This window comes from Copidosoma floridanum, unplaced genomic scaffold (assembly GCF_036245765.1).
Source record: "Copidosoma floridanum isolate Cflo_tuat_1 unplaced genomic scaffold, Cflo_Japanese_pri ptg000001l, whole genome shotgun sequence".
In the NCBI taxonomy this organism is placed as follows: Eukaryota; Metazoa; Arthropoda; class Insecta; order Hymenoptera; family Encyrtidae; genus Copidosoma; species Copidosoma floridanum.
This window is the reverse complement of record NW_028321878.1, coordinates 4417365-4442915: the sequence shown is the minus strand read 5'-3', so window position 1 is coordinate 4442915 and position 25551 is coordinate 4417365. Positions and strand designations below refer to the sequence as shown.

The window sequence follows — 25551 nt, the reverse complement described above, 5'->3', positions numbered from 1 at the left end:
TATATATATACACTGCACCGCACCACGTTGCCCACGAAAGAAGGACACGCAGGTTCGCGGCTGTCATGGGCCTCTAGTCCATACACCTGGTGGCCGTTCCCGAGGAGCCGCTGATCATCCACTGTTTTTCTCCGTCGCACGTGCTGGAAATCTTCGCGAAGGACTGTCTTTTCATCACCCTCTTGACTCTCCGATTGACCCCCCTCGCAAAAAAAAATATATACATATATATATAAAATAAAAGCCGAGCTGTTCACTTTTTTGCTCGTATGAACGATAGTAACAACAATTAAAAATGTCTCGGACAGAGTCGAGAAGTTACACGTCTAACGGCAGCATGATCGTCGTGAGCAACAGGTTGCCCTTCGTCCTCAAGAGGAACGACGTCACGGGCAAGCTCGAACGCAAGGCCAGGTAAGCTTATTAAATTTTCTCTTAAAAATACCATGCCATTTTGGGAGTAAGTATGTTTATTATTGGTTGTGGATTTATACCAAGAGCACCTTTTGTCGTGTGCCCGCACGTTTCAAGCGCCAAGTTTGAATCGCCGCGTCGAATGTGCGTCATATCCACGTGCGTTTTCCGCGCGCACAGCTGACTCGGCCTCTCTTTCTCTCTCGCTGCCGATATGACTGGCTCTGCCGGCTTAATTCATTGACCGGCGTTTCTTTCTTTCCTTCCTTCTTGTATAAGCTAGATAAACGTGCCCTCTCTGTGTCTGCGTTATATACATATCTGATTGAGAAACGGTCAACAGCTGATTTTCAGCGGTGCTTGCTTTGGATATGCCGGAAAACAATGCTTTTTTATCGTTATTGCTATTTTTCATTTTTTTTTTTCAAACAAAAGTGTGGTATTATAAAAATAAAAAAAATGTTGCAAAGTATAATAATATGATTGTACTGGCATCTATGTCTATCACGTATTTACTTAATATCCAAGTTAACTAATTGAATTGATAACACGTTTATTATAAATGCTGTCGGGTTATAAGTACATAATATATTGTTAAAGGAATGATTTTTTACAACCAAGATAACCCAGTGCATGTTAATGATGTTATTGATCTTGGATCATGATTTTTGAATTTCGCGTTTTGTCAAACTTGTTTTAACACTAAGCTTTTTCTCGCACGAGGAAGTAAACTATTTTTTTTTTTCGTACTTGTGGATCCTTTTCAGATTGATTGTAAAAAGATACTGGCTTTGATATGTAAAATCTTAACTATGTAACGAAATAATGTTTGATTAAAAAATTAATGAGCAATAATAGGAGTTTTTTTGTAATAATATTTAAACAAATCAAGTATTTCTTTTTCTTTAATTTTAAAACTCAAAATTAATACATTTTTTGTGGAAAATGTATACATCAATAATAATCTTACGAAATTTCAGGAAATCTCTGGAGTTTGAGAAACTTATATTTTTTTTATTTGGCTTTTTTTATGACGTGTTTTTTTTCTTACTAATCTAATCATGAAATTAGCATGATTTATTATGAAAACAGTAATTTTTTTATTTTTGCCGATATCAAATTTGATTTTGTCCATCAAAATTGAGAGTTTCTCAGTATTACCACATTTATAACTAGGCAAGACAAAGAAAAAAAAAGTTTTTTTACTGATTAGATCTTTCGAAAAGCGTGAATCTTTCGTGTTAAGACTTGAATTGAGTAATGTTCGGATTTACTTATCAGCAAAGTATCAATCTTCACAATAATAAATGATATAATGAACATTGAAAAGATTTTTAACTTTGTTTTGTTTAACTACAACTGTGTTAAACGGCCAAATTGCTTATTTACTTCATGAAAACTTACTTGTCAATGACTTTTATTTTAGAGCTTCAACATTTGAAGTTAAAATTAATTTATTAATAAAATACGTACTGCCTGTTTTCAAGTATTACATTAGTAATCATTGGAAATATTTTTCCTACCTCGGGCATTTTTGGGAGGCTGGTGTGTGTACCCTCGGTAGAAAAAATATGATAAACGCCATCGCACTGCTGTATTAAATAACCACGGAGACGATGGCATTTGTCCGATGAAAGCTACCATTATTAATATATCAGCATTGTTTTTGTCTGCAACAGTAGAGCACCTCCAACAGCTGTATAGATATTAGCGAGATAAAAAAAAAGGAGAAAAATTAAGACAAAAGTATTTTGTTTTCAGAGCCTTGAATACGACACGATAAATCTCTGGTTATACTCTGTTCTTTCTTATTCCCTCTTTCTGCATCTGTTATCGGGTCTAATTGTATTTCTTCACTTTTAACTTCTTGTCTTGTACTTTATCGAGAAGTAAGAAAAAAAAAAAGAAATCAATGCGTCATGTGTGTGCGTCAAAACTTACTGATTTATTAAAAAACAGACAGCGCGCCGCCTTTCGTTTTTTTTTACAGTATCTGGCACAGACTGATACATTTTATTTTATTTTTTTAGTCACGCACACGATACTTTATTTTTCTCATTATTTTCTTTATACTTTTTATTCAAACATTATCATATTATGTGTTGAAAGAGATGATACTGAAGAAAAAAAGCAGTGAGAAAGTAACTAAATGATTATTTCGTGAAAATGTGTAAATGCTGTAACTGATTTCTTCATCATGATTTTAGAAGTCTTTTCGCAACTGCAATGAAAATTCGTCCAGCAGGTGTATTGTACAAGATACCAAATTATTATGAACATTTTAAGCCAAGTAGCATTAGAATTAAGCAAGATAAATTTTTCATTACAAGAGATTTTAGAAAATTAGAAAAAATTTCGAGTTTTTTTTCAAAAGAAAAATTAAGTCTTATTTTAATTCACTCATTTTTTTTGTGTAATAAATTTTACAATTGAAGACAAATTTATTCTCATACTTTTAAAGATACTTAAAAAAATATATTTTATTGATAGTAAAGTTTTTTGTTGCTTTTTTACGATAGGGAGCTTAATATGAAAAAAAAAATTTTTTTTTTCGATTACACCTTAGAAAAACGTATATTTTTTCAACTAGAATTTAGATAAAAGTCAAAAAAAAACTGTTCGTATTTCTGTATTCCCATAGTTTCTTTAGAATTTTATCTATTAAAAACGTAAAAACAATTTATACTTGATTATGAGAAAATAAAAATATACTTATTAGTGGACCACAGAACGTATCTTGAAAATACATACAAACAGATAAAAAGCAAATAAATAATTTAAAGAATGAATAAATTTAGGAGGGTTTTTATTCTAACATAAAAGATGAACTGTATTTAAGCACGTTAAGTTGTAAAAATAATTAAAATTATTTTAGTGTAAATATGATCTAAAATGATACTAATTGATTCGTTTGCCTTTTTCACATAAAAAATTAAACAACTATATATGGGTCGAGTCAATGTAAAATCTAATTTTTAGTTTAGTTATAAATTTTATATTTAATATTAGTTATATGTTTATTATTTAAAAATTACCTTTATATGATGAAACGTAAAATTGTTTATTATGCAGTTACAATAATAATTGCACTACATTTACAGCTTGAAAATAAGGGACAGTATAAATTTATCATAATATTACTCTTAATTGGTAATTAAATTTTAAGCTTCCTCGCAAAGACGGAAACTAAATACGCAAGCGTATACAAAAATGTACAGGATTTTTCATAATTATTTAAATCAGTTTGTGTTAGAAGGCGAAACGTGACTTGCTTATTTGCGACCATGGTTGCCGCCACTGTTATGTTATAAGAGGGAGAGAGAGATTAAAAAAAAAAACTTATCGAATCTTTGAAGAGATGCCGAACAAGGCCGGCGATACCGTGATTTGTGTGAATGTGGTCATATATGTATCCTCACAACAGCATTTTTCAAGATACATCTGTGCGATTGCTGTCCTTATTTATTGCTCGTGTGCTGTTTTCTGTCTGAACTTCTTTTATTCAACTTTAATCATACGTTTCACATATTTAGGGGGAAAAATGAGGAATGCCTCAAGCTGTATGTTGATTGGTGTAGTTTATCCAAGGCTTCTCTTACTTACTTGACTCCCATAATTTAATAAGTACGCGCTTAACTCAGCTTTGGTCAGAAAACGTCACTTTCGGCCAAGGTACGATAAAAAAACTTTATGGATTTGTATATCAGTTATTCTGAAAATTCATATTTACATTAGTACATGATTTGTAACAGCTTTGAGTGTTCAACTTTATTCAGTGATCTTTACTAGTGATGTCACAATCGATGACCCCAAAGTTGACAAACTGTCAATATTTCAAACGCTCATAACTGCATCGCTAAAACATAGCTAAAAACAATCGTTTGCATTTTTTGCGTAACATATCTTTTTATGAATTTTATTTTAAAGAAAAAAAAAATTTAACTATGTATATTATTCGTTAATAATGCAAATGTGACTTTTAACCATAAACACATAAATATATTCAGATTAATCTTCTTTTACAAGCATATTATATAAATGAAAGTTTATATAAATTTGTAGGAATTTCACTTTTGATTAAAGCACCATCATTAAAATTGCACTGAATACTTTTTGAAAAAAATGGGTCGCGTAATAAGTTATGTACAATGTTCTACCTAAACCACCATTTTTTCGTCTTGTAATTCGACCAACGCTCAGTTCGAATATTAATCTTATCAAGCAAGTAATCCTCAAGTGACGTCGAAACTTATTAGTGAAGCAAAGTATCATTTCAACAGCTCAAAAATATACTTTTACTTTCTGTACGAATTTGCGTGCTAACAAAACATTATCTAAATAGATCCGTAACGTGCTAAAATTTAGCAATCGCATGCAATAGAATAATAAAACAATAACTCTCCAGGTTACCGTAACAAATTATTTATTGCAAGACATTTTCATTTGTAACAACAATTATCATAACAACAAACGAAACAGTAAATATTCTCTTATTATGATTCTGCCAGTAATACTAGCAGACTTCTGACGTGTTACTTTCGTCAATCATTAAAATTGATTTTTATAAACATTTTTATCAAACAATCAATCGCAATCGTACTTTATTACCGGTTTTTGAGTAGACAAGTTTCTCGAGCGGACTACTCAAATCAAAGCAAACATTTAATCTAACCCACATAAATCATTCAAAACTTCCTCGCATCTCAAACTGTGAGATCCTCGTGCACACGTTGTTGCTTATTAGTGCGGCACACGACAAAAAAAAAAAAAAAAAAAAAAAAAAGATAAAACATTGGCAAACGAGACGAAACGCAAGTCTCGACGTCGACTCTGTAACCCGCAAGAGACTAGACACGGAAATACGCGTGCGGAGATTTTTTCCGATCGCGCTTTTCTTTTCATCCATAAAGGAACGCACGCAAGGTCGGTGCTCCGTCACGTGGCGTAGTGGTTGATGGAAAAATAAAAATAAAAGAAAAAAAAAGAACAATAAAACGAGTTAGACAGATAAAGCGTCGTTGTCGTCGTGACAAAATACCAGAAGCATCGTAATCGTTCGTATCATCGATCGCATGCGTGGCTGGTGTATAATAATAGTACTCCAAGTACTTGCACACTCACAGTCTGCAAAAAAGTCTTATATACGTATATGGGCATGCGTGATCCATTGGTATATAGCGTCGCCTGAGAGATACAAGCTCCGATTTTTTATTAGTAAAAGAGCCAATTTAAGTTCTGCATCAAAAAATAGTTAATACATTTGTGATGATTAAAACGCATTAATTACATTAAAATTGGACAAGTTATTGATGTTGTATAAGTTATTATATGAGTATTAACGTTAAACGAATAAGAAATAAATTAATGAATAACAATTTTGTATAATGCATCAGATTTAAAAAATTTTTAATTATTAGACTAAAAATTGTTATATTTTATTTTTCAGTAATGTAGCTCATACATGATACTTCTCTCTAAAATAAAAAGTTAAATAGTCAAGTAAACAAATAAAAATCTTAATAATAAAATGAGACAAATATCGATGATTAAGCGGGGGGAACAATATTTTCAACCCTCTAATATCAAATTATTTCAAACGTAATGGTATATTAAATTTGTTCTGAAATTATTGTCATTGCACAACAGTCCTTGACTCTAAATTATTTTTTAACTTTTATCTTTAGGTGAATGTCCGTAAATAAACTGCGGCACTTGACTTTATATGTGATTGATATTGAATTAAAAGATGCGTTGTATTGTAGTAACAATCGTTTGTGTTGCTGGTATCAATAAAGTCGAAAAAACTCCTTTGTCAATTACTCATCGTATTTCTTGATGATTAAATAATAATATCGTAAACACAATTTTTCGTTTCACTTTATTGATTCATCTGTTTATTTCGTTCTTAAAGCGTATTAACCATGCCAAAAGCACGTGATAAGTGCATGCACATGCAACGCGACTCTGTGTATTGTCAGCAGTCTATGTTTTCTTACGCGCGCGCAGACATATACTACTACATCAGCCTTTCGGAAGTGACTTATTGATGTGTTTTGCGATGTTTGATCCACGACGATAAAATCACGCGTAGTGCCTTTTTCCCCAATTATCGTTTTATCTTGTTTGGATCTATTATGAGAGTGATAGGCACGTGAGCTTTACTGACTAGACTTGACAATTGTAGAAGCAGAGTAATTATGTCGGATTATAGTGTCAATATAAATTTGAGCAATATATAACTCGTGAAAAGTACCTAATAAATAAGGTGGAAATCATTCCGATGTGATTTTTAAAATGAGCGTTATTATGGTTTAAGGCGGTACTGACATGATTTATACCATCGGAATCATACATACAATGTTTGTAATTAGTGCATCAAAGCTTGAAAAAATCGTGAATAAATTACATTTTAGTCATGGTGCACCAAAAAAATACGTATAAACATACATAACAAATTATAATGTTTGATGTTACAAGTAAAAAAAAAAAAAAAAAAAAATAGCGCCCATTGATTGTTCGTTTCAGCGCTGGTGGCCTCGTTACCGCGGTAGCGCCGGTCGTGATAAATGGAAATGGAGTGTGGGTCGGTTGGCCGGGAATGCACATGGACAACCCCGACGAGCCGATTCCCGAATCCGATCCCAACGACAGAACACCCACCGCTGGATTATCGTCCAAAAAGGTAAGAATGGCTAGCCCTGCTTCCTTTATTATTGTTTCGCGCCTTTCTGGTGGTTACTGTAGTTTTCAACTTTTGCAACGTACCAGTGACGTATATAGTTGATTTTTTAGAAAAATACACGTACTTGGGTGTCGTGAGCATATTGATTTTCCGGATGTTTACGTGGTGTACACATGCAGGTGTATTTGCAGTGTGCGGGCATCGTAGTACGACTTTGTTGTGCGCAGTATCCTTGAAAAGCTGTTGTTTCAAAAATAAAGTCAACGTGTCACAAATATCGTCTTTTTTTTATATATTGCAAAAAATTTTGAGGATGAATCTCGCAATGGCTATTATTGCTCTTTTGTCATATACACTTGTACGTATTGGTATACAAATGCAAAAAATGCAAGCGTATAATAGTAAATAAAAGTACAATACACGCATGCGTAGTATCAAGTGAGCTACAAATATACCCACAATTATTGGAATCCCGAGCGTCCCGTGACAGTCATACAGTTTCGTAAATATGATGTAGATGCGGTGTTAAAAATTTCAATGATTATTCATCAAGGTCTCTTTTGTCTTTCGATATTTTGTGGCTTGAAAAAAAAAAAAAAAAAAATGATCCAAACCTTGAGCTCGAGTTATCGTTCGTACTGATCAATCATTGTCTCTCTACGAGTGGCTCGTCAATTCGACAGGCCGATCGAAAAATAAAATAGCGATGTTACGCATACGTCTTCCTCACTAAAGTTAATTAAAACGCAGTTGGGTTCTTTCCGTACTTGCACAATTTGTTTTCACACTTCATTAATTAAATTTCGAGGATATTCTCGAGGACGTATCGTAGTTTGATCAAACATGTCATGCGCGCGCTTTACTTACAATTATACTACTATATCGCACAAACGCCGTATGATTTCTTAGTTTTTATATCACTGGAGTTGAGTTTATATTTTTAATAGCAATCGTATCTAATAGTGCACCTGCTGCCAAAACATACCTTGATCCTGTAAACACTTCGTGAATATTTTACATATTTTACTCGTACTTACTGCAGGTATTGGTTGTGAACGATACACTTAGATGGGCAATCGGCTTTCGGAGACGTGTCCAAGCCATTATTATTCCGTACTATATTGACTTCTCAAGTGAAGATGAATTTGTTGTACAGTTAACCAGTTATCATAAAAGCATGTTAATTTAACAATTTTACATAAATTAATTAATTTTTTTTTTTTTTAACTCTTGTGAACGTAATAATAATCTATTGCTTTCGATATTAATTAATCTTGATGAAAACAAATACTGTACGTGCACATATAGGTACGTGCATTATTCACTAATAAATATCATCTCCGATTACTCGTGTACTCGTGTATGTATGCGCGTGTTTCGTCTCCATCGCCTTCTCTTATGTCATATAGTTGATTGAGAGCACGTAACCATCTCAAGCTCCATACGCAAGAGAGGCGCATGGCCAAGGCGACACGCCCCTGCAGTAAATATAATATGTATGGATGTGCATGTGTGTATCATCGATTCGTAATCGAAACTCTCTCCCTCCCTCACTCTCTACTGGTAACTACAAATTTTCGGGCCTTATCTCCTTTTTCCTACACACCCTACAATATCGTGTGGACTGATGAATATACCCCATACTTATGTAGGTGTATTTTACAGGAAAACACGAGATTCAAGCTAACAAGTGTACTTGTGTGCGGTGTTTACGAGAGAGTGGTGTGTACAAGAGGGGGATAAAGGTCGCCGGGTTTATCGCGCCGACGACAGTACATAACGCCCTGAAAATATATCTCTATACAACATGGAAACGTTGCAGAGTCGTTTGCCGAAACGAGCGATTCTTACGTTGTACCGTGGATTATTATTTGGCCAGGTTCTTGATTATTGTTTACCCTTCGAGTTATGGTAATATGAGAAAATCGTCTCTTTTTTCGCAACAGTGTGGCTAAACAACTTTTGGAAGGCAATGTTGAACCTTCGACGTTACTATTTTTTACTCGTCAGGATTTACGCCAATATCCTTACGTTTCGATAGCTCGTTCATACTATGTGTTGATAGGACGAGTGAGGTGTCGAGGAGTGTTATCATAAACTTGCACTTTTTTTTTCTTTTCTCTCACTGGCGTAACAGTTGCGTAATAAAATAAAAAACATAATATATAGGTCCACCAATAATTTTTTAGGGTGTGTGAGTGATGTATCAGTAAGTAGTGTTACTTTGAATTTCATTAAATTTTATAAGAGAAAATATTAGCCAAGATGATGTGCCATATAACACGTTTGCGATTGCGAATGATTTTCGATAAGCAGCTGTGCGCGATTTTTACATTTTTGTCAATACTAAGATTAACTTGAAAACGGCTTGAAAAGTTCAGTGGGTTTCATCTCGTGCGTTCGATCCTTACGTAATAATAAATATTGAAGATTGGCTTGAGAGTGCAATATACTTGTACGTTTTTTTTTTTTTTTTTTTTCATAAAGTATTTACTTACAATATCAGCCTGTATCGATGATGAAAAATCGTATTTAGATGGTATAACGTGGAATGTATACTTGAGATAAATAAAACGGGACAAAGCGTCAAAAACAAGCGTATTGAAATTTGACGTATACGAAAAAGGTCATGATGATTCGTAGATTTTTTTCGACGCTCAAATTGTAAATCAGCATCATAATGACAAAGGACACAGTAGCCATCGCTTGCAGTCATTAACTGTAAAATATCGATCAACAGGTGCACACTGAGGGAAAAAAATAATTAAAATTATGCAGAAATTCCAGCAAAAATTACCATTACTACTTAACGTTAATATTTTTAATATTACGAAACGTTATTATTTTTAACAGTAAAAATTATCGTTTGAACAGTGAAAATTATGGTTTGAATAGTAAAAGTTATGGTTAGAGCAGTGAAAATTACCATGCTGGAACAGTAAAATGTATTAATCGATCCTTTTAAGGTTTACTGTTGCAACCGTAATTTTTACGGTAAAAATAATAATTTTTTTTTTATTTGCCAGCTTGCATCTGCTGGAATTTCTCTATAATTTTTGTTATTATTTTTTCTCAACGATAATCGAGTTTCTTCCAACGACACCTATACAGTGGGACTAATAATTAAAAACTGATGTTTTTCCCGCTTAGCAGAGTCTTGGGGTTTAATAAATCATACTCTTCACAATGACCGATTGATCAATAATTACATGAACCAAAAGTGGCGTGGAAAAAGAAAAACATCCATCCCCGTAAATCATTTGTATTGAAAAAAACAAACAAACAAACAAACAAGTATATTGTATACGTCCCGATAATTTCACGCGGGGATAAGCAATCGAAAAGAGAGCACTGCCGCGATAACACCAATTAACAGCCAATTGGAACAGCGTAAGGGGCTCGCTCGCAATTTATCTGCGTGGCATGAGCCTCGATTCGTCGGGTCGCTCGTTACAATAATAACGCTTATTGTTAAAAAAGTAAGGGAGTCGCGCAACTCAACCTCTCTCGTCCCCCGAACCCGTATATACACGCGTCACATGTGTCACTCCACCTCGAGTGGCATTACACATGTGTAACGCACATCTGTCTCCGATCCTGTTTTGGAACAGTGTATTTTGTAAAGCACCGATTCGAAATATGGGATAACCGGAACAGACGTGCAACGTCACTCGCGCGTACATGCATATACTTCCGATCGCGGCTGTAATCGTGTTATCTATATAAAGACCCTTGGACATGTACAATATATACACACTCGTGTCCCATATACGCAAGAGTATATGACTCGATTTCTTCGCTTTTTCGAGCTGTACTTGCTCACACCCGAGAGATAAAAATATATACGTTTTCTCGGAAAAACCACGATAATTTTCTCACATATTATATCTTGAACATGTCAAGGGTGCAATCGCCACATGTTTATATGTATACATAATATTATATATTATACACGTAACGCGTGAGAGCGCATACAGCGAATAGATAACGAGGAATGCAGGGTATCGAGTAATAATTGTGCGCGTATATATCTTATCTCTCTCTCTTTGGGTTTATCCCCCGTAATTTTGTGGGTGAAGAAAAGATTACATACGTATTTTTCTCTCTTCTTCTTCTTCTTCTTCATTTTATTTTACTGGGTACAGAGCGAGAGATGATACCGACGTGCGTCACGAGTAATAAGTATACAACAGTGACTTAATAAATCAATCGATTATCGAGAGGAAGGGTGTGCGCTACATTTTTTTTTTTTTTTTTTTTTTTTCCTAATGAAAACGCAAAAGTTGCAGCACAATTGAAGGATCGTTATTATATTGTAAACAGGTGGTGGCCGTGCACGTCGAGCCGTCGGTCTTTGACTCGTATTACAACGGGTGCTGCAACGGCACCTTCTGGCCGCTCTTCCACTCGATGCCCGACAGAGCGACCTTCATCGCCGACCACTGGAAGGCCTACAGCACCGTCAACGAGGAATTTGCCGCGAAAACGGTACTCAATAATCGTCAAGGGAAAAAGAAAAAAAAAAAAAAAAAAAAAATTCAAAGATTGTTTCTCACGCACACTGCACCAAAAATAGGTACGAGCCCTCGCGATGATTCACAAGGAACAGGAGGGCCAAGGTAGCGGCACGCCCCTCGTCTGGGTGCACGATTACCACCTGATGCTCGCGGCGAACTGGATACGGCAGGCGGCCGACGAGAAGAGCCTCAAACTGAAGCTCGGCTTCTTCCTGCACATCCCCTTCCCGCCCTGGGACATATTCCGGCTGTTTCCCTGGGCGGACGAGATCCTCCAGGGCATGCTCGGCTGCGACATGGTCGGCTTCCACATCCAGGACTACTGCCTGAATTTTGTCGACTGCTGCCAGCGCAGCCTCGGGTGTCGGGTCGACCGGAAGAACCTCCTGGTCGAGCATGGCGGCCGAACGGTACGCGTGAGGCCTCTACCGATCGGCATACCCTTCGACCGGTTCGTCTCGTTGGCCGAGACGGCGGCCAAGGTGATGCTCACCAATCAAAAGATCGTCCTCGGCGTTGACCGGCTCGATTACACCAAGGGCCTGGTCCACCGGCTCAAGGCCTTCGAGATGCTGCTGGAGAAGCACCCCGAGCACCGGGAACAGGTGACGATGCTCCAGATAGCCGTGCCCTCGCGCACCGACGTCCGCGAGTACCAGGACCTAAAGCTCGAGATGGACCAGCTCATAGGGTGTATAAACGGGCGCTTCACCACCCCGAATTGGTCGCCCATACGGTACATCTACGGTTGCGTCAGCCAAGACGAGCTGGCGGCGTTTTACAGGGACGCGGCCGTCGCCCTGGTCACCCCCCTCAGGGACGGCATGAACCTCGTGGCCAAGGAGTTTGTCGCCTGTCAGATCAACACGCCCCCGGGGGTGTTGATCGTCTCGCCCTTCGCCGGCGCCGGGGAGATGATGCACGAGGCCCTCATCTGCAACCCGTACGAGATCGACGAGGCGGCCGAGGTGATGCACAGGGCACTTACCATGCCCGAGGACGAGCGCACCCTGCGCATGAACCACCTGCGCCGACGGGAGCGCATATACGACGTTAACAACTGGATGAAGTCGTTCCTCCAGGTCATGGGCTCCCTCGAGGAGAGGGACTCGGTCGGCGCGACCGTCATGCAACCCGTCACCATGGACGACTTTGACGATTACCTCAGCAAGTATGTATACACCATGCAAGGGAACCTCGACGTACTATACGCTTTTTCCTCCTTCCATCCATACTTTGACCACTCTTTTTATTCATTTTTTTTTTTTTCCTCTCAAAGTAACACCATCAAATTTAATTTATTAAACACAATAATTGTCTCTATCCAGCGTTAACTTGGAAAACAAAACCAAAGCATGAGTTTGGGGGTGTAGAGGTTGTCTCAAAGACAGCTGTAAACCTCGTACATGCCTATATATTATACCGCATGTATCGTTAAAGCTAGAGGGAAGAAAAAAAAAAAATAGTCTATAGAAACAAAGTACAAAGGGGCGCGCGCGCGTGTGCGCGTGCTACTTGCGGTGTTGTTGGCCTAGACTCGTGATGAAAGCCGGGTAACGATCAAGTGATGGCGCATGTCCCCCAGGTACATCGGTGACAATCACAAGTTGGCGCTCCTGCTGGACTACGACGGCACCCTGGCGCCGATCGCCACCCACCCGGACCTGGCGGTCCTGCCCCTCGAGACGCGCAACGTGCTCCAAAGGCTGTCCAATCTGCCGGACGTGTACATAGCCATCGTGTCCGGGCGCAACGTCAACAACGTAAAATCCATGGTCGGGATAACCGGCATCACCTACGCCGGCAACCACGGCCTCGAGATCCTCCACCCCGACGGCAGCAAGTTCGTCCACCCCATGCCGTCCGTCTTCGAGAACAAAGTAGCCGGGCTCATGCAAGCCCTTCAAGACCAGGTGAGCTCTCCCCACCACCTTGAGCACAAAACAACTCGTCGTCTCCACTATGATAACTCGGAATTTAATAATCGGCCACAAGCAGCTGTGCAAGGACGGTGCCTGGGTGGAGAACAAGGGGGCCCTGCTGACCTTCCACTACCGCGAGACCCCCATGGAGCGCCGGCCGGCGATGATCGAGCAAGCCAAGAAGCTCATCGAGGAGGCGGGATTCAAGCCGTGCCCGGCGCACTGCGCCATCGAGGCCAAACCGCCCGTCGAGTGGAACAAGGGCCGTGCCTCGATCTACATACTCCGCACGGCCTTTGGCCTCGACTGGAGCGAGCGCATAAGGATCATCTACGCGGGCGACGACACCACCGACGAGGACGCCATGAAGGTTCGAGACGTTCCTCCTCCCTTTGCTCTTTCACGTGACAGAGTGAACGCATTGACCATGATTTTGTGTGATGATTGTAGGCCCTTAAAGGCATGGCGGCGACGTTCCGCGTGACCTCGTCGCACATTGTGCGCACTGCGGCCGAGCGGCGATTACCGAGCACCGATTCCGTGCTGACGATGCTCAAGTGGGTCGAGAGGCACCTCAGCCGGCGCAAACCGCGCACCAACAACGACGTCTCGTGTAAATTCCGGCGCGCCCAATCCGGCGTCACCATGGAGATGTCCTTCACCCAGCCGTCGGCGTAACGAAACCGGCACCTCTTCCCCCACCCCTCCCCCCCAACTCCTCTTGCTTCGATGCGCCACCTATACTCTGTTTTTCTTATATTATTATAACGACTTACATTAACACATAGCTTAGTTTATCCCTAGTAGGCTCCAAGATGATTGTCTCTATACGTTTAGTTTGACTGTAGAATTATTTTTCATCATTACCAAGCGAAGAGGCTGGACGTCGTCGATGATGGTGATATGCCGAATGTGAGTAGCGGTATTCATGGGAGCCGTTTTGGTGGCTTCTTTTGTTTTACCATCAATCACGACCGGTGGGATCGGTCATTTGTTGCTCATGTGGTTCCTGAAACAAAGATCTCCGGGGAAAACTTGTCGAGTTTTTTTTTTTTTTTTTTTTTTTTTTTTCTTTTTGAAACGACAACTTTTGTCACCGCACAATCCAAAGTTAAACTTACACGCGTCAGAGGAAAATAAATGAAAAAAAAGAGTCGGTTAGATTTATAATTTCATTTAATTATAAAATAAAGAAAAAAAAATATATATATATACAATGTATACGTAATTAAATATATATGATTTTTGTTTTAATAGTCCAATCGTATTAGGAAAGGATCTGATGAATAACAAATTACTAGCTCTAGCGAGCCAATCTTACTTAGGATCAAATTAACCAATAATGCAGTACTTGGATGTTAGCGTTGTTATAATTTTTATGTCGACCCGAGTCCAAGGATCTACTGACTCGACGAGACTTTCTTTTTGTTATGTTTCATTCTGCATTGTTGTGGATTTTTTTTTTTTTTTTTTTTTTTTTTTTTTTTTTTTTTTTTATAACCACAGGCACCGCGATTACTCCAAATAACGTTGTCTTTTGTAGATGTTTCTTTTACAAAGTCTGGGGAATATCGCTTCTATATTTTTTTATCGTTTGTATACGTTTTAAACGAGCTTACGGTGCCAATGCAATTGTTTGCTTTGAAGCAACGATTTTTTTCTTTTTTTTTTTTTTTTTTACGTATGCAAGGAAACAACGATAGTTACGATTGAAATCATATTTGTGCTTTCGATGGTGATGAACGAAATTTTTTAGTACGTAAGTTGTTCAACGAAAAGTTTTTTATGATATTCGTTGTGTAAGGAAAAAAAAGCAATTGAAATTTTTATATCGTACGTCGTAAGTATATCTACTATTGCAAAGATTGATAAAGTAATTGTTAAAAAAATTCTTCAAGAACTGAGTAAAGAAGTCTTGACCATTTTATAAACAAAAATTTTTGTCAAATATTTTTGTAAGGTATTGAATCATTTTTTAAATTTACCTTGAAAAACCAATTTTTTTTTTAAATTAAGTGAGGTTTAAAGTGCGCCTGTGAATTTTGTCCTTTGTTAAACAAAATACATGTACATATCCATCGAATTGCGCAAAAGTGTATGGGTCACCAATTATTCCCACAGAGGCGCACTTATTTTTCTTTATGGCTAAGCCGTGTAAACGCGCTCGCTTCTCTACGTATCTACGTAATAATATGTATGTATATGTACATGAAAAAAAAAAAAAATAAATAAATAAAAATAAAAAAAAGTCGCACGAGCGCAACATGTTTATAAATTTGAAAAGTAATTCGTATTTATTTATTACGCATCAAATGATTCAAATTTACTAAAACAAAACCAACCTGTACTTTGCACTACACTTGCTAAAATTTTATTTCATAAAAAAAATCAAACAGGTAATAGAGACTAATTTTACATGAAATTTTCTAGAGTAAGACAAAAAACTCGAAGAAAAGAATTTTGTATCAATTTTTTTTGAGATAAATTTAAAACGCTTCAAGGAAAGTGTCATCAGAAACATACATCCATGTAACTAAATGTGAGGTGCATCAAATACGCAATGAACAAAAAATTCCAAGACTTGACTGTTACCTAACTGTAAGGGCTGTTGAAAATGTTACCTTATATTATACGTATTACCTAAGAGTACATCCGAAAAATTAAACGTTCTACAACGTCACAAAAAACTATGTTAAACATTAATCTGGCTTTGTACACGTTCATGCAAAAATATCATGAAAAGTCCTTGATTGTGCTCTTAAAGAAGTTATTGGCAATACAACCACTCATTTTGAAACTTACAACTTATGGTCGCACTCTGTATTTATATTGCGAAATATGGTTAATTTATACAGAAAAAAAAAAAAAAAAAAAAAAAAAAAAAAAAAAAAAAAAAAAAAAAAAAAAAAAAACGATTACTCGTGTGAGAAAATTGAAATAGGCAGCGAAAAATATTTACCAAAGTCGTTTGTAAACTGTATCAAGATATACAATATATTTTTTAGGTATATCTACGGAAAATAATTTATTTACTTACCTTCCCTCGTAAAAAAAAATTCCCCCCCCCCTCAAACAAACACGCACAGTTTACACGAATAATCACAGCCCTTGCGTATGACCTTATCCCTTTTTCCCAGGAGCGAAGGGGGGAATTCCATATTTGAGATGCGTATCTCTACATTGTTGTATCAAAGAAAACACGTATTTCCCATAAGTTGCAACATCGTTTTTAACTCTATCTCTTCGTAATCTCCGACGATGTAACAGATACGGGCATCGACGAACACACCGCGAGGGACAAATGATAATTATTTTACCCTTTCCCGATATCCGTAAAGAAAAAAAAAAAAAAAAAAAAAAAGAAGCATATTCCATTTTTATCGTCAGTGTCGAGCGGGTACACTCCACCAAAGCAAATCCACAGGACAATGAAGGCATTCCCCATTGTGGCGCTCGTACTCTTGACGCTGCTGCTCCGGAGCTTGGCCTTCACCATCGACTGCTCCCGCCACATTCTCTTCGCCAAAATGGTCGAAAGAATAATCGGCCCGATGCGCTGCAGCCTCGTACTGTTCATCGGCCCGAGCTACTCACCACCAACGAGCCACCCTTGCGACAACCTCGACCTCGCGTGGTACACCAACTCGACCGTACTGAGGGCGTCCTACGACCGAAGCAAAAAGTTCCACAAGCCCGTACCCCTGATCAACACCGCCATCCACTGCATCGTCATGCACATTGTCGACGACTACAGCCTCAAGGGCGCCTCCTCGATCCTCGAGCTCAACAGCCTGACCTTCTACTACGACACCGAGATCGCCATCGTGTGCACGGCCGAGTGCTCCGGGGCCGGGCTGACCCGAGGCCTCGAGCCCTGGGGCATGACGACCCGCGACAACCTGCCCAACGCCTTGGTCGCCGATTATCGGGCCCAGCGCGTGCTCAAGGTATGCGCGTCCGCGAAACAGGTGGGCCCGATGGAGGCCGGCCCGGAGCCGTACGACTGCCCGGTGAACTTTCACGGCGAGACCCTGCAAATCTCCCTTACGTACAATCCACCGATGACCGTGCCCAAGAACCCGGACCTGCTGGCGAGGGACGACCCGCTGATGGCAATGCCGAGCGTCGACGAGGCCGAGGGCCTCGAGGTCGAGCTGCTGCGGGCCCTCATGTCCAGCTTCAACTTCACGGTCGTGGTCGACCAGGAGAACGTGGCCAACGTGACGTATGTCCTGAGGGGCGACACCATCGAGACCGAGGTCAGTGGCCTCGTCAGCGAGGACATACGGATCAACGGTAACGTCCACCCGGTCGAGACGATACTCAACACCAACGGGACGGCCCTGTACACGTGGCCTACCTTCAGCGAGACCTCGTGCATCATCATCGACACGCGGCTCTTTCCCAAACCGATACTCAATCTGTACGAGATATTCAGTCCCGAGGTTTACATTGGCGTCATCGTCATCCTCGTGGTCGTCACCGGGGTCTGGATAATCATCGACCGTTGCCTCAACGACAAGAGGAGCAGCTGCGGGGTCATCGTCCTCATGGTCTTTTCCATTACTCACAGCGGTGGTGCTTACAGGTATATACCGATAGGCTCTTATTACCGATTATTCTTGTAACAGCAGTGGGAAAAAAGAGAGAAACAATTGTTTTTCAGGCCGTTGCGCACGAGTTCGGAGCGAATCCTGGTGTCGGTCTTTTTGTTCTACAACTTTGTGATACTGAGCGTGTTCCAGGACAACCTGATAAACGTGTTCAACAAGTTGGATGAGTTCAAGGATTACAAGACCCTGGAGTCGTTCATCGAGTCGGGGATCCCGGTGTTGCCGTTTCGTCACGAGGTGGCCAAGTTCTACTCGTTGTACAAGCACTTGAACCACACGACGACCAAGGACTACCTGGACCTAACCGATCGGATCGAGCAGGCCCTCGAAATGGCCAACTTTACGGACAAGCCGTACTTCACCACGGACTTTGCCCGCTACACGAGCGAGGGCTACGCCGTGATGTCCACCGTGTCGCTGGCCAAGCGCAAGGTCGCCGAGAGCGTGAAACTGAACAACGGCACGACCACCCTGCACATACTCAACATCATTCCCGTGCCGGCGCACATGAACCTCGTCGTCCACCGGCAGCTAAAGTTCCATCCCCAGATCAACAAGCGCATCCTTCACCTAACCGCGGGCGATCTGTTTGCCGTGTGGCAGCAGCGCTCGGTCAACGACTACAACGTCCAAATGATATCCAAGTACAAGAAGAGCAAGGACATACACACCCTCGACCTAACCGAGCTACAGATGTGCTTCTTCCTCTACGTCTACGGCGTCCTGTTTTGCGTGCTCGTCTTCGCCATCGAGATGATTTATTGGTACTACTGTACCAAGCTCCTGGCGAAACGCAAAACCTGTTGAATAACCAATGTTTTCATATCATGTGTACCGTATATTGAGTATACCCGCATGGGTGTGTTGTCGATAATAAATATCGGGGGAGAGGAAAAGCTGTGTTTTCATTACATACGTATACATTATACCCTACACGCACGCACGTGTTTATATATATATACAAACAGCGAGTAAACCAATCGGAGCTCAATTCTTGATTTGAAAATTTTGGACTGGTCCCCACAAAATTGCGCAGTAGTTTTAGCGTGGCTTTTGGCTTTTCAGTAGTTGGTCGCGAGCTGGACACGATGGAAAAACAAACGTCGAACGAAGAGCCGCGGAGCACTGGGTGAGCGAGGCGTCAGCGCTTGCGTCTGGATTTGTCTATTTGTAAATATATATATTCGAAACAGTTGTAGCAGCGAGGTTGGGCAAGTCTCGCCTCGGTCGCCGCCCCCGCCACCGCCACCGTCGCCGTACCCCGAGAAAACCTACGTGTCGGATCTCACGTTGCTACTGATGAATTCGAGCGGCAGCGGCTTGGCATGGACCTACAGGGACACCTCGCGCGCTGCAGCCGTTGGCTCCGAGAATGAGGAGATGGCTGAGGTGGCTGGGATAGCCGAGGACACCGGGTACGAGGAGATGAGCGGGGAGACCGTGCGCGACGACCCGCAGCTCGGCAGGATGATCGCCGATATGAGCAAACTCGGCATCGACGAGGACAAGCTCGACGAACGCCACGAGGAAAGGTACAACTCTTTTTCCCCTCCCCCTCTCCCATGTACCTTCGTCCGGGGTCTTTGACTTTCGCTGCAAAGTCGATTTTCTAACGTATACTTGTACGACCTTTCGTACGCTTTGTTGACAAACACGAGCACCTTGTTCGTATTCACGATTTTGAGCGTTTGGCGATCCTGTACTTCTGGTACACTATACATACCTCGTTCTTTTCAACAAAACACGCCTCGATTTCTGTACAAGCGCGTTATTTTCAACTTCTATGGTAATGAGAAAGTGTCGAATCAACCGCGTGACGATGTTTTTCAAAAATCAGCTCACGAAACGGGTCAAACGAAATTTTCCGCAGTACTTTGCAGCCTTCTTACTTTAGCCCAAAAAGTTTTGCTCAATATACTCAAACATCAATAATATTCAAACTCTCTGCTCGTAAAAAAAAAAAAAAAAAAAAAAAAAAATAGCTTCGCACTAGGTAACGTGTCGCGTGACAGCGACGTCGTGTTCGAGGGTGCGATATTACCTGAGCTCGAGCGCACGATATACTTGTCGAGCGGTGGGGACACACCGACCGATTTCCGGAAGAGTCGCGAGTCTCCCGATGACGACGATGTGTTTGCTGGCGAGCCCTCGGGGGAACTGGAGGAGTCCCTGTACGTCACGACTTGCGAAGACACCTCCGTAGAATTCCACTCGATCTTGGAGAGCAACCGGAGCATCGAGGTGGTCGAGGAAACCGTTCAGGAGCTCAGCACGACCAACCGCATCATCAAAGGTGTGTGTGTGTGTATAGCCATGCTTTCGATACTTTTATTTCAATGAATAAAAAAAAAAAAAATTAAAAAATGATAATAACAACCATACGTGCGTGTGGTGTTCAATTTGGAAAATACCAGACGTACCTCATCCGGCCAAGAGCAAGCTCGGGAGGTCCGAGGTCTTCGACGAGGTGACCGAACTCCCGAGGCTCGACCGACTGAGGGAACACTTTGTCGCTGAAGGCCGACTCGAGGAGAGAGTCGCCCTCGACATTATCACCAGAGGAGCCCAGCTCCTTCGCAAGGAACCCAATCTGATCAATATCAGTGGACCTGTCACTAGTACGTTTTTTTTTTTTTTTCTTTTCTTTTCTTCGATTTGAATAGTTTGGTTCACTCACTTGCGCGATTGTCCAGTTTGCGGTGACATTCACGGGCAGTACTACGATTTCGTGAAGCTGCTCCTACTCGGCGGCCCTCCCAGCTCTACCACGTACCTATTTCTGGGTGACTACGTCGACAGGGGTTACTTCGGAATAGAGGTTTTTGCTTTTTTTCCTTTTTTTTTCCCCCTCATCGTTACAATGTTCACATTTGCCCTTGCAGTGCATACTACACCTGTTGGCCCTCAAGATTTCCTACCCGAACACGTTCATCCTGCTACGGGGTAACCACGAGTGCCGTCATCTCACGGAGCACTTTACGTTCAAGCAGGAGTGTAATTGTTTTTTTTTTTTTTTTTTTTTTTTTTTTTCGTTTATGTTTATTTATTTATTTCAATAAAGTGCAAATCGTCCGATTGATTTTCAGGCCTCACCAAGTACTCGGAGGCGACATACAAGGCTTGCATGACGGCTTTCGATTGCCTTCCGCTCGCGGCTATTGTGGACGGAAAAATATTCTGCGTTCACGGCGGCCTCTCGCCCACGATCAGGCACCTCGATGACATTTACAGAGTACGCGAGCTTTTACGTTACCCGTTACCTTTGTGCTTTTTTTAAGGGTATTTTATGACTACGGCATTTGCAGATGAATCGGTTCCGGGAGCCACCCACGTGCGGTCAAATGTGCGATTTGCTGTGGTCGGATCCCACCGAGGATTTCGGCCACGAAAAGGTAGTAGACTTTTTTCGGCACAACGAGGTTCGCGGCTGCTCGTATCTCTACAGGTACACAACTATAAACTTGAACGTAAATTGGGATATCGTGACGCACTGGTTGGCCCTTTGTTTGCAGCTACAGCGCCTGCTGTCGTTTCATCGAGGAGAACGATTTGCTTACCATAGTGCGGGCTCACGAAGCCCAGGATCTGGGCTACAAGATGTATCGGCTGAGCAAACACAACTTCCCGGCGCTCATCACCATTTTCAGTGCTCCCAATTACTTGGACGTCTACAACAACAAGGTATATATAATACGTCTGTGGGAAAGCGAACCTTTACCGCCCTGGTGGTGAAGGATGTATCCACTTTCTTTCCGTCCGCAGACAATTTTGTATATTGTGTATTATTGATTGTGTATGCAAACAAAAAGAGACACGCTTACGTTGTACGTGATTTTTGTGAAAAAAAAAGGCAGCGATAATTAGATTCGACGGGGAAACTCTCAACATAAAGCAGTTCAACGCTTCGCCTCATCCGTTTTGGCTGCCCGAATTCATGGACGTGTTCACCTGGTCCCTGCCATTCGTCGCTCAAAAGGGTGACTTGAATTTCGATTTTCTTAACTTTTACGAGCTTAAGAATACTTTTTTTTTCTCAAATTTCTTTTCGTTTGTCATTGTTTCCAACAGTTACGCAAATGTTGGTCGGTATCTTGAACATTTGCTCGGACCATGAAATCAAGGAGGAAGAGGATGAGGAGAGTAAGCCAGTTACCGTATCGTATACCTATTTTCAGACTCGGGCACGGATATTTTTTTTTAACCTTTTTTTTTTAATTCAATTTTTAGCTAGGAATCTAACACTTAACCATTAAAAAAAAAAATAGCCAAAGAGTTTGAAAAGGTAACGAAACGTTTTATTTCAAAAACTTGACCATAGCCTTTCCATACCTAAAAAGTATTACTGCACTTGTCTGCCGGAACAAAAAATGTTTTCATCAACACTCTGTGTTTTAAAATCCCTAAAATAATCGTACCAGAGTCTGCCTACTGTTTTTTTAGTAACTACACTCTAATCTTTAATTATTAAATTACATACGTACACAATAAACGTACGAAGATTCGAACTGATTATTCGTCAAATAAATTATAGAAACGAGCGTAGATCGCAACAAAGTCATTCGCAGCAAAGTCCAAGCGGTCAGCAAAATGTCGCGGCATTACAGTATACTCACGTAAGCAAAAATCAATTTTCATCCAAATACGTAAGCGAAAATTGTTGTTTAATCACTTTGACCTTCAGAGACGAGCGGGAGACAGTGCTCAAGTTGAAGGGACTGTCACCGGACGGCCGACTGCCCAGGGGCTTACTGTCGCAAGGAAAGCGCGCCCTGCGCGATGGTACGTACTGCAGATCTTTTCTACATTCCTCGTGAGCCACTTACATGGAGATGATTTTTATGTTTGACACGTGCAGCGCTGAAGAGGCGTCTCTCGTTCGACGAGGCGAAGCTCATGGACGCCGAGAACGAAAAAATGCCAGTCGCGCGCAACGATACCGATCCGGCACAGGAGAGCAAAGAGACGCAGCTCCCGGAGGCAGTGGGGGCAAAAAAGTCCAACAAAGTCCCGCAGTCTCGTAGTTTAGGTGCTTTATAGTTTGGTTCCGAGTGGGAGGGATGGATTTTCATGAATTGCGTTTTTTCCTCTTCAGACAAGGTGTCCAAGCAACCAGAGTTGCTAGCCCAGACTCGGCCGTGCTCCGTGAAGCTGGAGAAAATGGACATTCATGCCCCACCGAGACGGTTGACCAGGTCCAAAAGCGTCAGTTTGGAAAGATTGGCCAGAGGAGCGGGTGGACAGCACGGCTTGACTTCCTCGGGGCGGTTAACCAGGTCGCGCAGTTGTACCGAGAAAAAAGTGGATTCCAAGCAGTCAGGTATTGTTGAGGTTTCGCATAATTTTGGCAGACGAGATTGTTCGATGATACGGGGACATTTGATTTTTGTTGGGGCAGAAGGTGAGGCGTCGGTCATCAAGTTGCGCAGGCATTGCAGTGGGCTGATCAAATGCTGAAGGTACCTACTCTCGTGATGCGGGTGCTTTTTCCATTTACTTTTTTTTTGGTGCATACTTGAATATCAAGATTAAAATTAAATGTTTTTTTTTGGTTTTAGAAAATGATCGCAGTTAGAGAAAGTGGAGTCGAGTTTTATGGATAATTGTTTTTCTATTGTTTGAAACTTGAAAGTTTATTTTTTTATTGTTTAATTATTTTCTCCAACGAATTGTTAATTTTACGAAATGGCATTTTTACATTTAATGTACATGTTTATAATTGTCGATATTAATTTAATTGATGATGTTGGAACATCGATAAAAATTTACGCTCGTATATTTTGTAATAAATATGATTATTCCTGATAATTTTATGCGTTACTTACTTGGGGATTTTATGTAATAATAGCTAGAGTCAATTTTGGACTTCCTATTTAGTATGAAATAAAAGTATGGCATATTTTACGAGTAATTTTTTTTTCACAATTGCTCCTTGGTGAGTATTGATATTTATTTTATACAGATAATTTTTTTTAACTTTCACACGGTTTTACCGAGGTTTTACTCGGGTTTTACTTTAGCAAAGCTTAATTTGCAATTGTTTTTACAATTTAACACTCAGCTAGCCTCGAAAATTTATGAAATATAGAACGTTTAAAAAACAAAAGCAATTTTTTATAAGAAACCGTAAATATATATTAGACTTGCCATACGGCTTTTTACAATAAAAATCAAATTTCTTAAAAACAATAAACACAGATTGAGAGGAATTATTCAAGTGCCGTTTATGATAAACAATATCTAAAGAGTAAAGTCAACGAGTAATAAAATTTTCATAACAAATGTAAATATCTTAGTGATTTATATTCCACAAAGTAAGGAAAGGTAGAGGATGGAATGAACAAAATACAGAAATATCCAAATGTTGGTTTGAATTGAAAAAAAGTTACATTCTATCTTTATTGATGAGACGTGTATATGCATGTACAGTGCCAATGCGCAGCGATAGAAAATAATTTACAAAAGAGCTTCTAATGTACATAGTGCTTATGTCTAATGAAAAGTATACGTATTACCTACAAGTATACATAATTAAAACAGTGGAATGAAACTTATTGGTATCGTAGTTGGGGGGGGGGGGGTGTGAGCCGTTTACCATCCGTAGCTGAAGGCAGGGGCGGAGTAGCTCATGTGGGAGACGGCGACCGCCGGGGAGTAGGCGATGGCTGCGGGGGCGGGTGCGTGAGCCAAGGGCGCCGAGTAGGCCAAGGCGGGGGCGGGGGCGGCGTAGACCGGGGCAGTGTGGGCGTAGACCGCGGGGTTGGTGACGGTGGTCACTTGCTTGTTGGACGAGGAGAAGGGGGTGGCGATGCTCTTTGAGTGGGTCGACACGGTGTTCAAGTTACCCTCGGAACGGTACACGTTCTGGCTGGTCGCGCTCACCGATGGGGCAGAGTAGGTGGCGTAGGCCGCGGGGGCATAGCTGGCATAGGCAGCTGGTGCCGAGTAGCTGGCGTACGCCGCTGGTGCAGGGGCGTAGCTGGCGTAGGCCGTGGGGGCATAGCTGGCATAGGCAGCTGGTGCTGCGTAGCTGGTGTAGGCCGCCGGGGCGCCGATGATACCCGCGCGGGCAACTGCGATCACGCAAGCGATTACTGCGATCTGAAAATCAAAAAAATATTATAATAGTTAACGTATGGGTATAGCTTGCATTTGCATGTTGGTTTATAGAAATGCAATCAAAATAATTATTTTCCAGTCGCATCATTGTAAATTCAAAAAACAATCGAGTGTTAAGGGAATTAGTCAAGAAAAACATGATGGATTCTCAAACTGCAATGAATTTGAAGCAAAAATTATCGGTTAAAAACAAATTATACCTTGGCGAACATGGTTACGATTGTAGTTGGTGGCTTGGTACACTTGGGAGGAGCTACTGTGAGAGATCGAGTGAGTCTGTGCCGGAG

General features: G+C 40.8%; 3 protein-coding genes across 4 annotated transcripts; 2 read left to right on the top strand and 1 right to left on the bottom strand.

Moving 5' to 3' along the window:
• The first annotated feature begins 220 nt into the window (after window positions 1–220).
• On the top strand, window positions 221–14239 carry Tps1 (Trehalose-6-phosphate synthase 1). 2 transcript variants are annotated; one of them, XM_014357680.3, is made up of 7 exons: window positions 221–414; window positions 6940–7096; window positions 11420–11584; window positions 11673–12784; window positions 13199–13526; window positions 13612–13905; window positions 13986–14239. In XM_014357680.3, exons 1-7 carry the CDS (start codon window positions 296–298, stop codon window positions 14211–14213), a joined length of 2403 nt encoding a protein of 800 aa, XP_014213166.1. In that variant the 5' UTR covers window positions 221–295; the 3' UTR covers window positions 14214–14239. The 2 variants fall into 2 exon arrangements, with proteins under 2 accessions (XP_014213166.1, XP_014213165.1); XM_014357679.3 differs by having other exon boundaries at window positions 13609–13905.
• Window positions 14240–19201: 4962 nt separating this feature from the next.
• Window positions 19202–23953, top strand: LOC106642803 (protein phosphatase 3 catalytic subunit alpha-like). Its single transcript, XM_089594219.1, has 17 exons — window positions 19202–19277; window positions 19342–19680; window positions 20131–20441; window positions 20563–20766; window positions 20842–20966; window positions 21031–21142; window positions 21235–21380; window positions 21454–21593; window positions 21661–21829; window positions 21999–22125; window positions 22217–22288; window positions 22680–22761; window positions 22830–22927; window positions 23004–23174; window positions 23241–23465; window positions 23544–23604; window positions 23704–23953. Exons 1-16 carry the CDS (start codon window positions 19237–19239, stop codon window positions 23600–23602), a joined length of 2421 nt encoding a protein of 806 aa, XP_089450345.1. The 5' UTR covers window positions 19202–19236; the 3' UTR covers window positions 23603–23604; window positions 23704–23953.
• A 783-nt stretch (window positions 23954–24736) lies between these two features.
• LOC106642775 (uncharacterized) lies at window positions 24737–25476 on the bottom strand. The gene is made up of 2 exons (XM_089589007.1): window positions 25465–25476; window positions 24737–25246 (listed from the first exon to the last, which is right to left on the bottom strand). The coding sequence occupies exons 1-2, from the start codon at window positions 25474–25476 to the stop codon at window positions 24737–24739; spliced, it is 522 nt and encodes a 173-aa protein (XP_089445133.1).
• Window positions 25477–25551: the final 75 nt, after the last annotated feature.

What these genes read in the sequence shown, in the direction of transcription:
- Tps1 (XM_014357679.3), top strand. Translation starts at nt 296, where the DNA reads ATGTCTCGGACAGAGTCGAGAAGTTACACGTCTAACGGCAGCATGATC. An exon ending in CTGGATTATCGTCCAAAAAG is followed by an intron (nt 7,097 to 11,419) that starts GTAAGAATGGCT and finishes TATTGTAAACAG; the next exon opens with GTGGTGGCCGTGCACGTCGA. An exon ending in TGCAAGCCCTTCAAGACCAG is followed by an intron (nt 13,527 to 13,608) that starts GTGAGCTCTCCC and finishes ATCGGCCACAAG; the next exon opens with CAGCTGTGCAAGGACGGTGC.
- LOC106642803 (XM_089594219.1), top strand. Translation starts at nt 19,237, where the DNA reads ATGGAAAAACAAACGTCGAACGAAGAGCCGCGGAGCACTGG. An exon ending in GACCAACCGCATCATCAAAG is followed by an intron (nt 20,442 to 20,562) that starts GTGTGTGTGTGT and finishes GGAAAATACCAG; the next exon opens with ACGTACCTCATCCGGCCAAG. An exon ending in TATCAGTGGACCTGTCACTA is followed by an intron (nt 20,767 to 20,841) that starts GTACGTTTTTTT and finishes GCGATTGTCCAG; the next exon opens with TTTGCGGTGACATTCACGGG.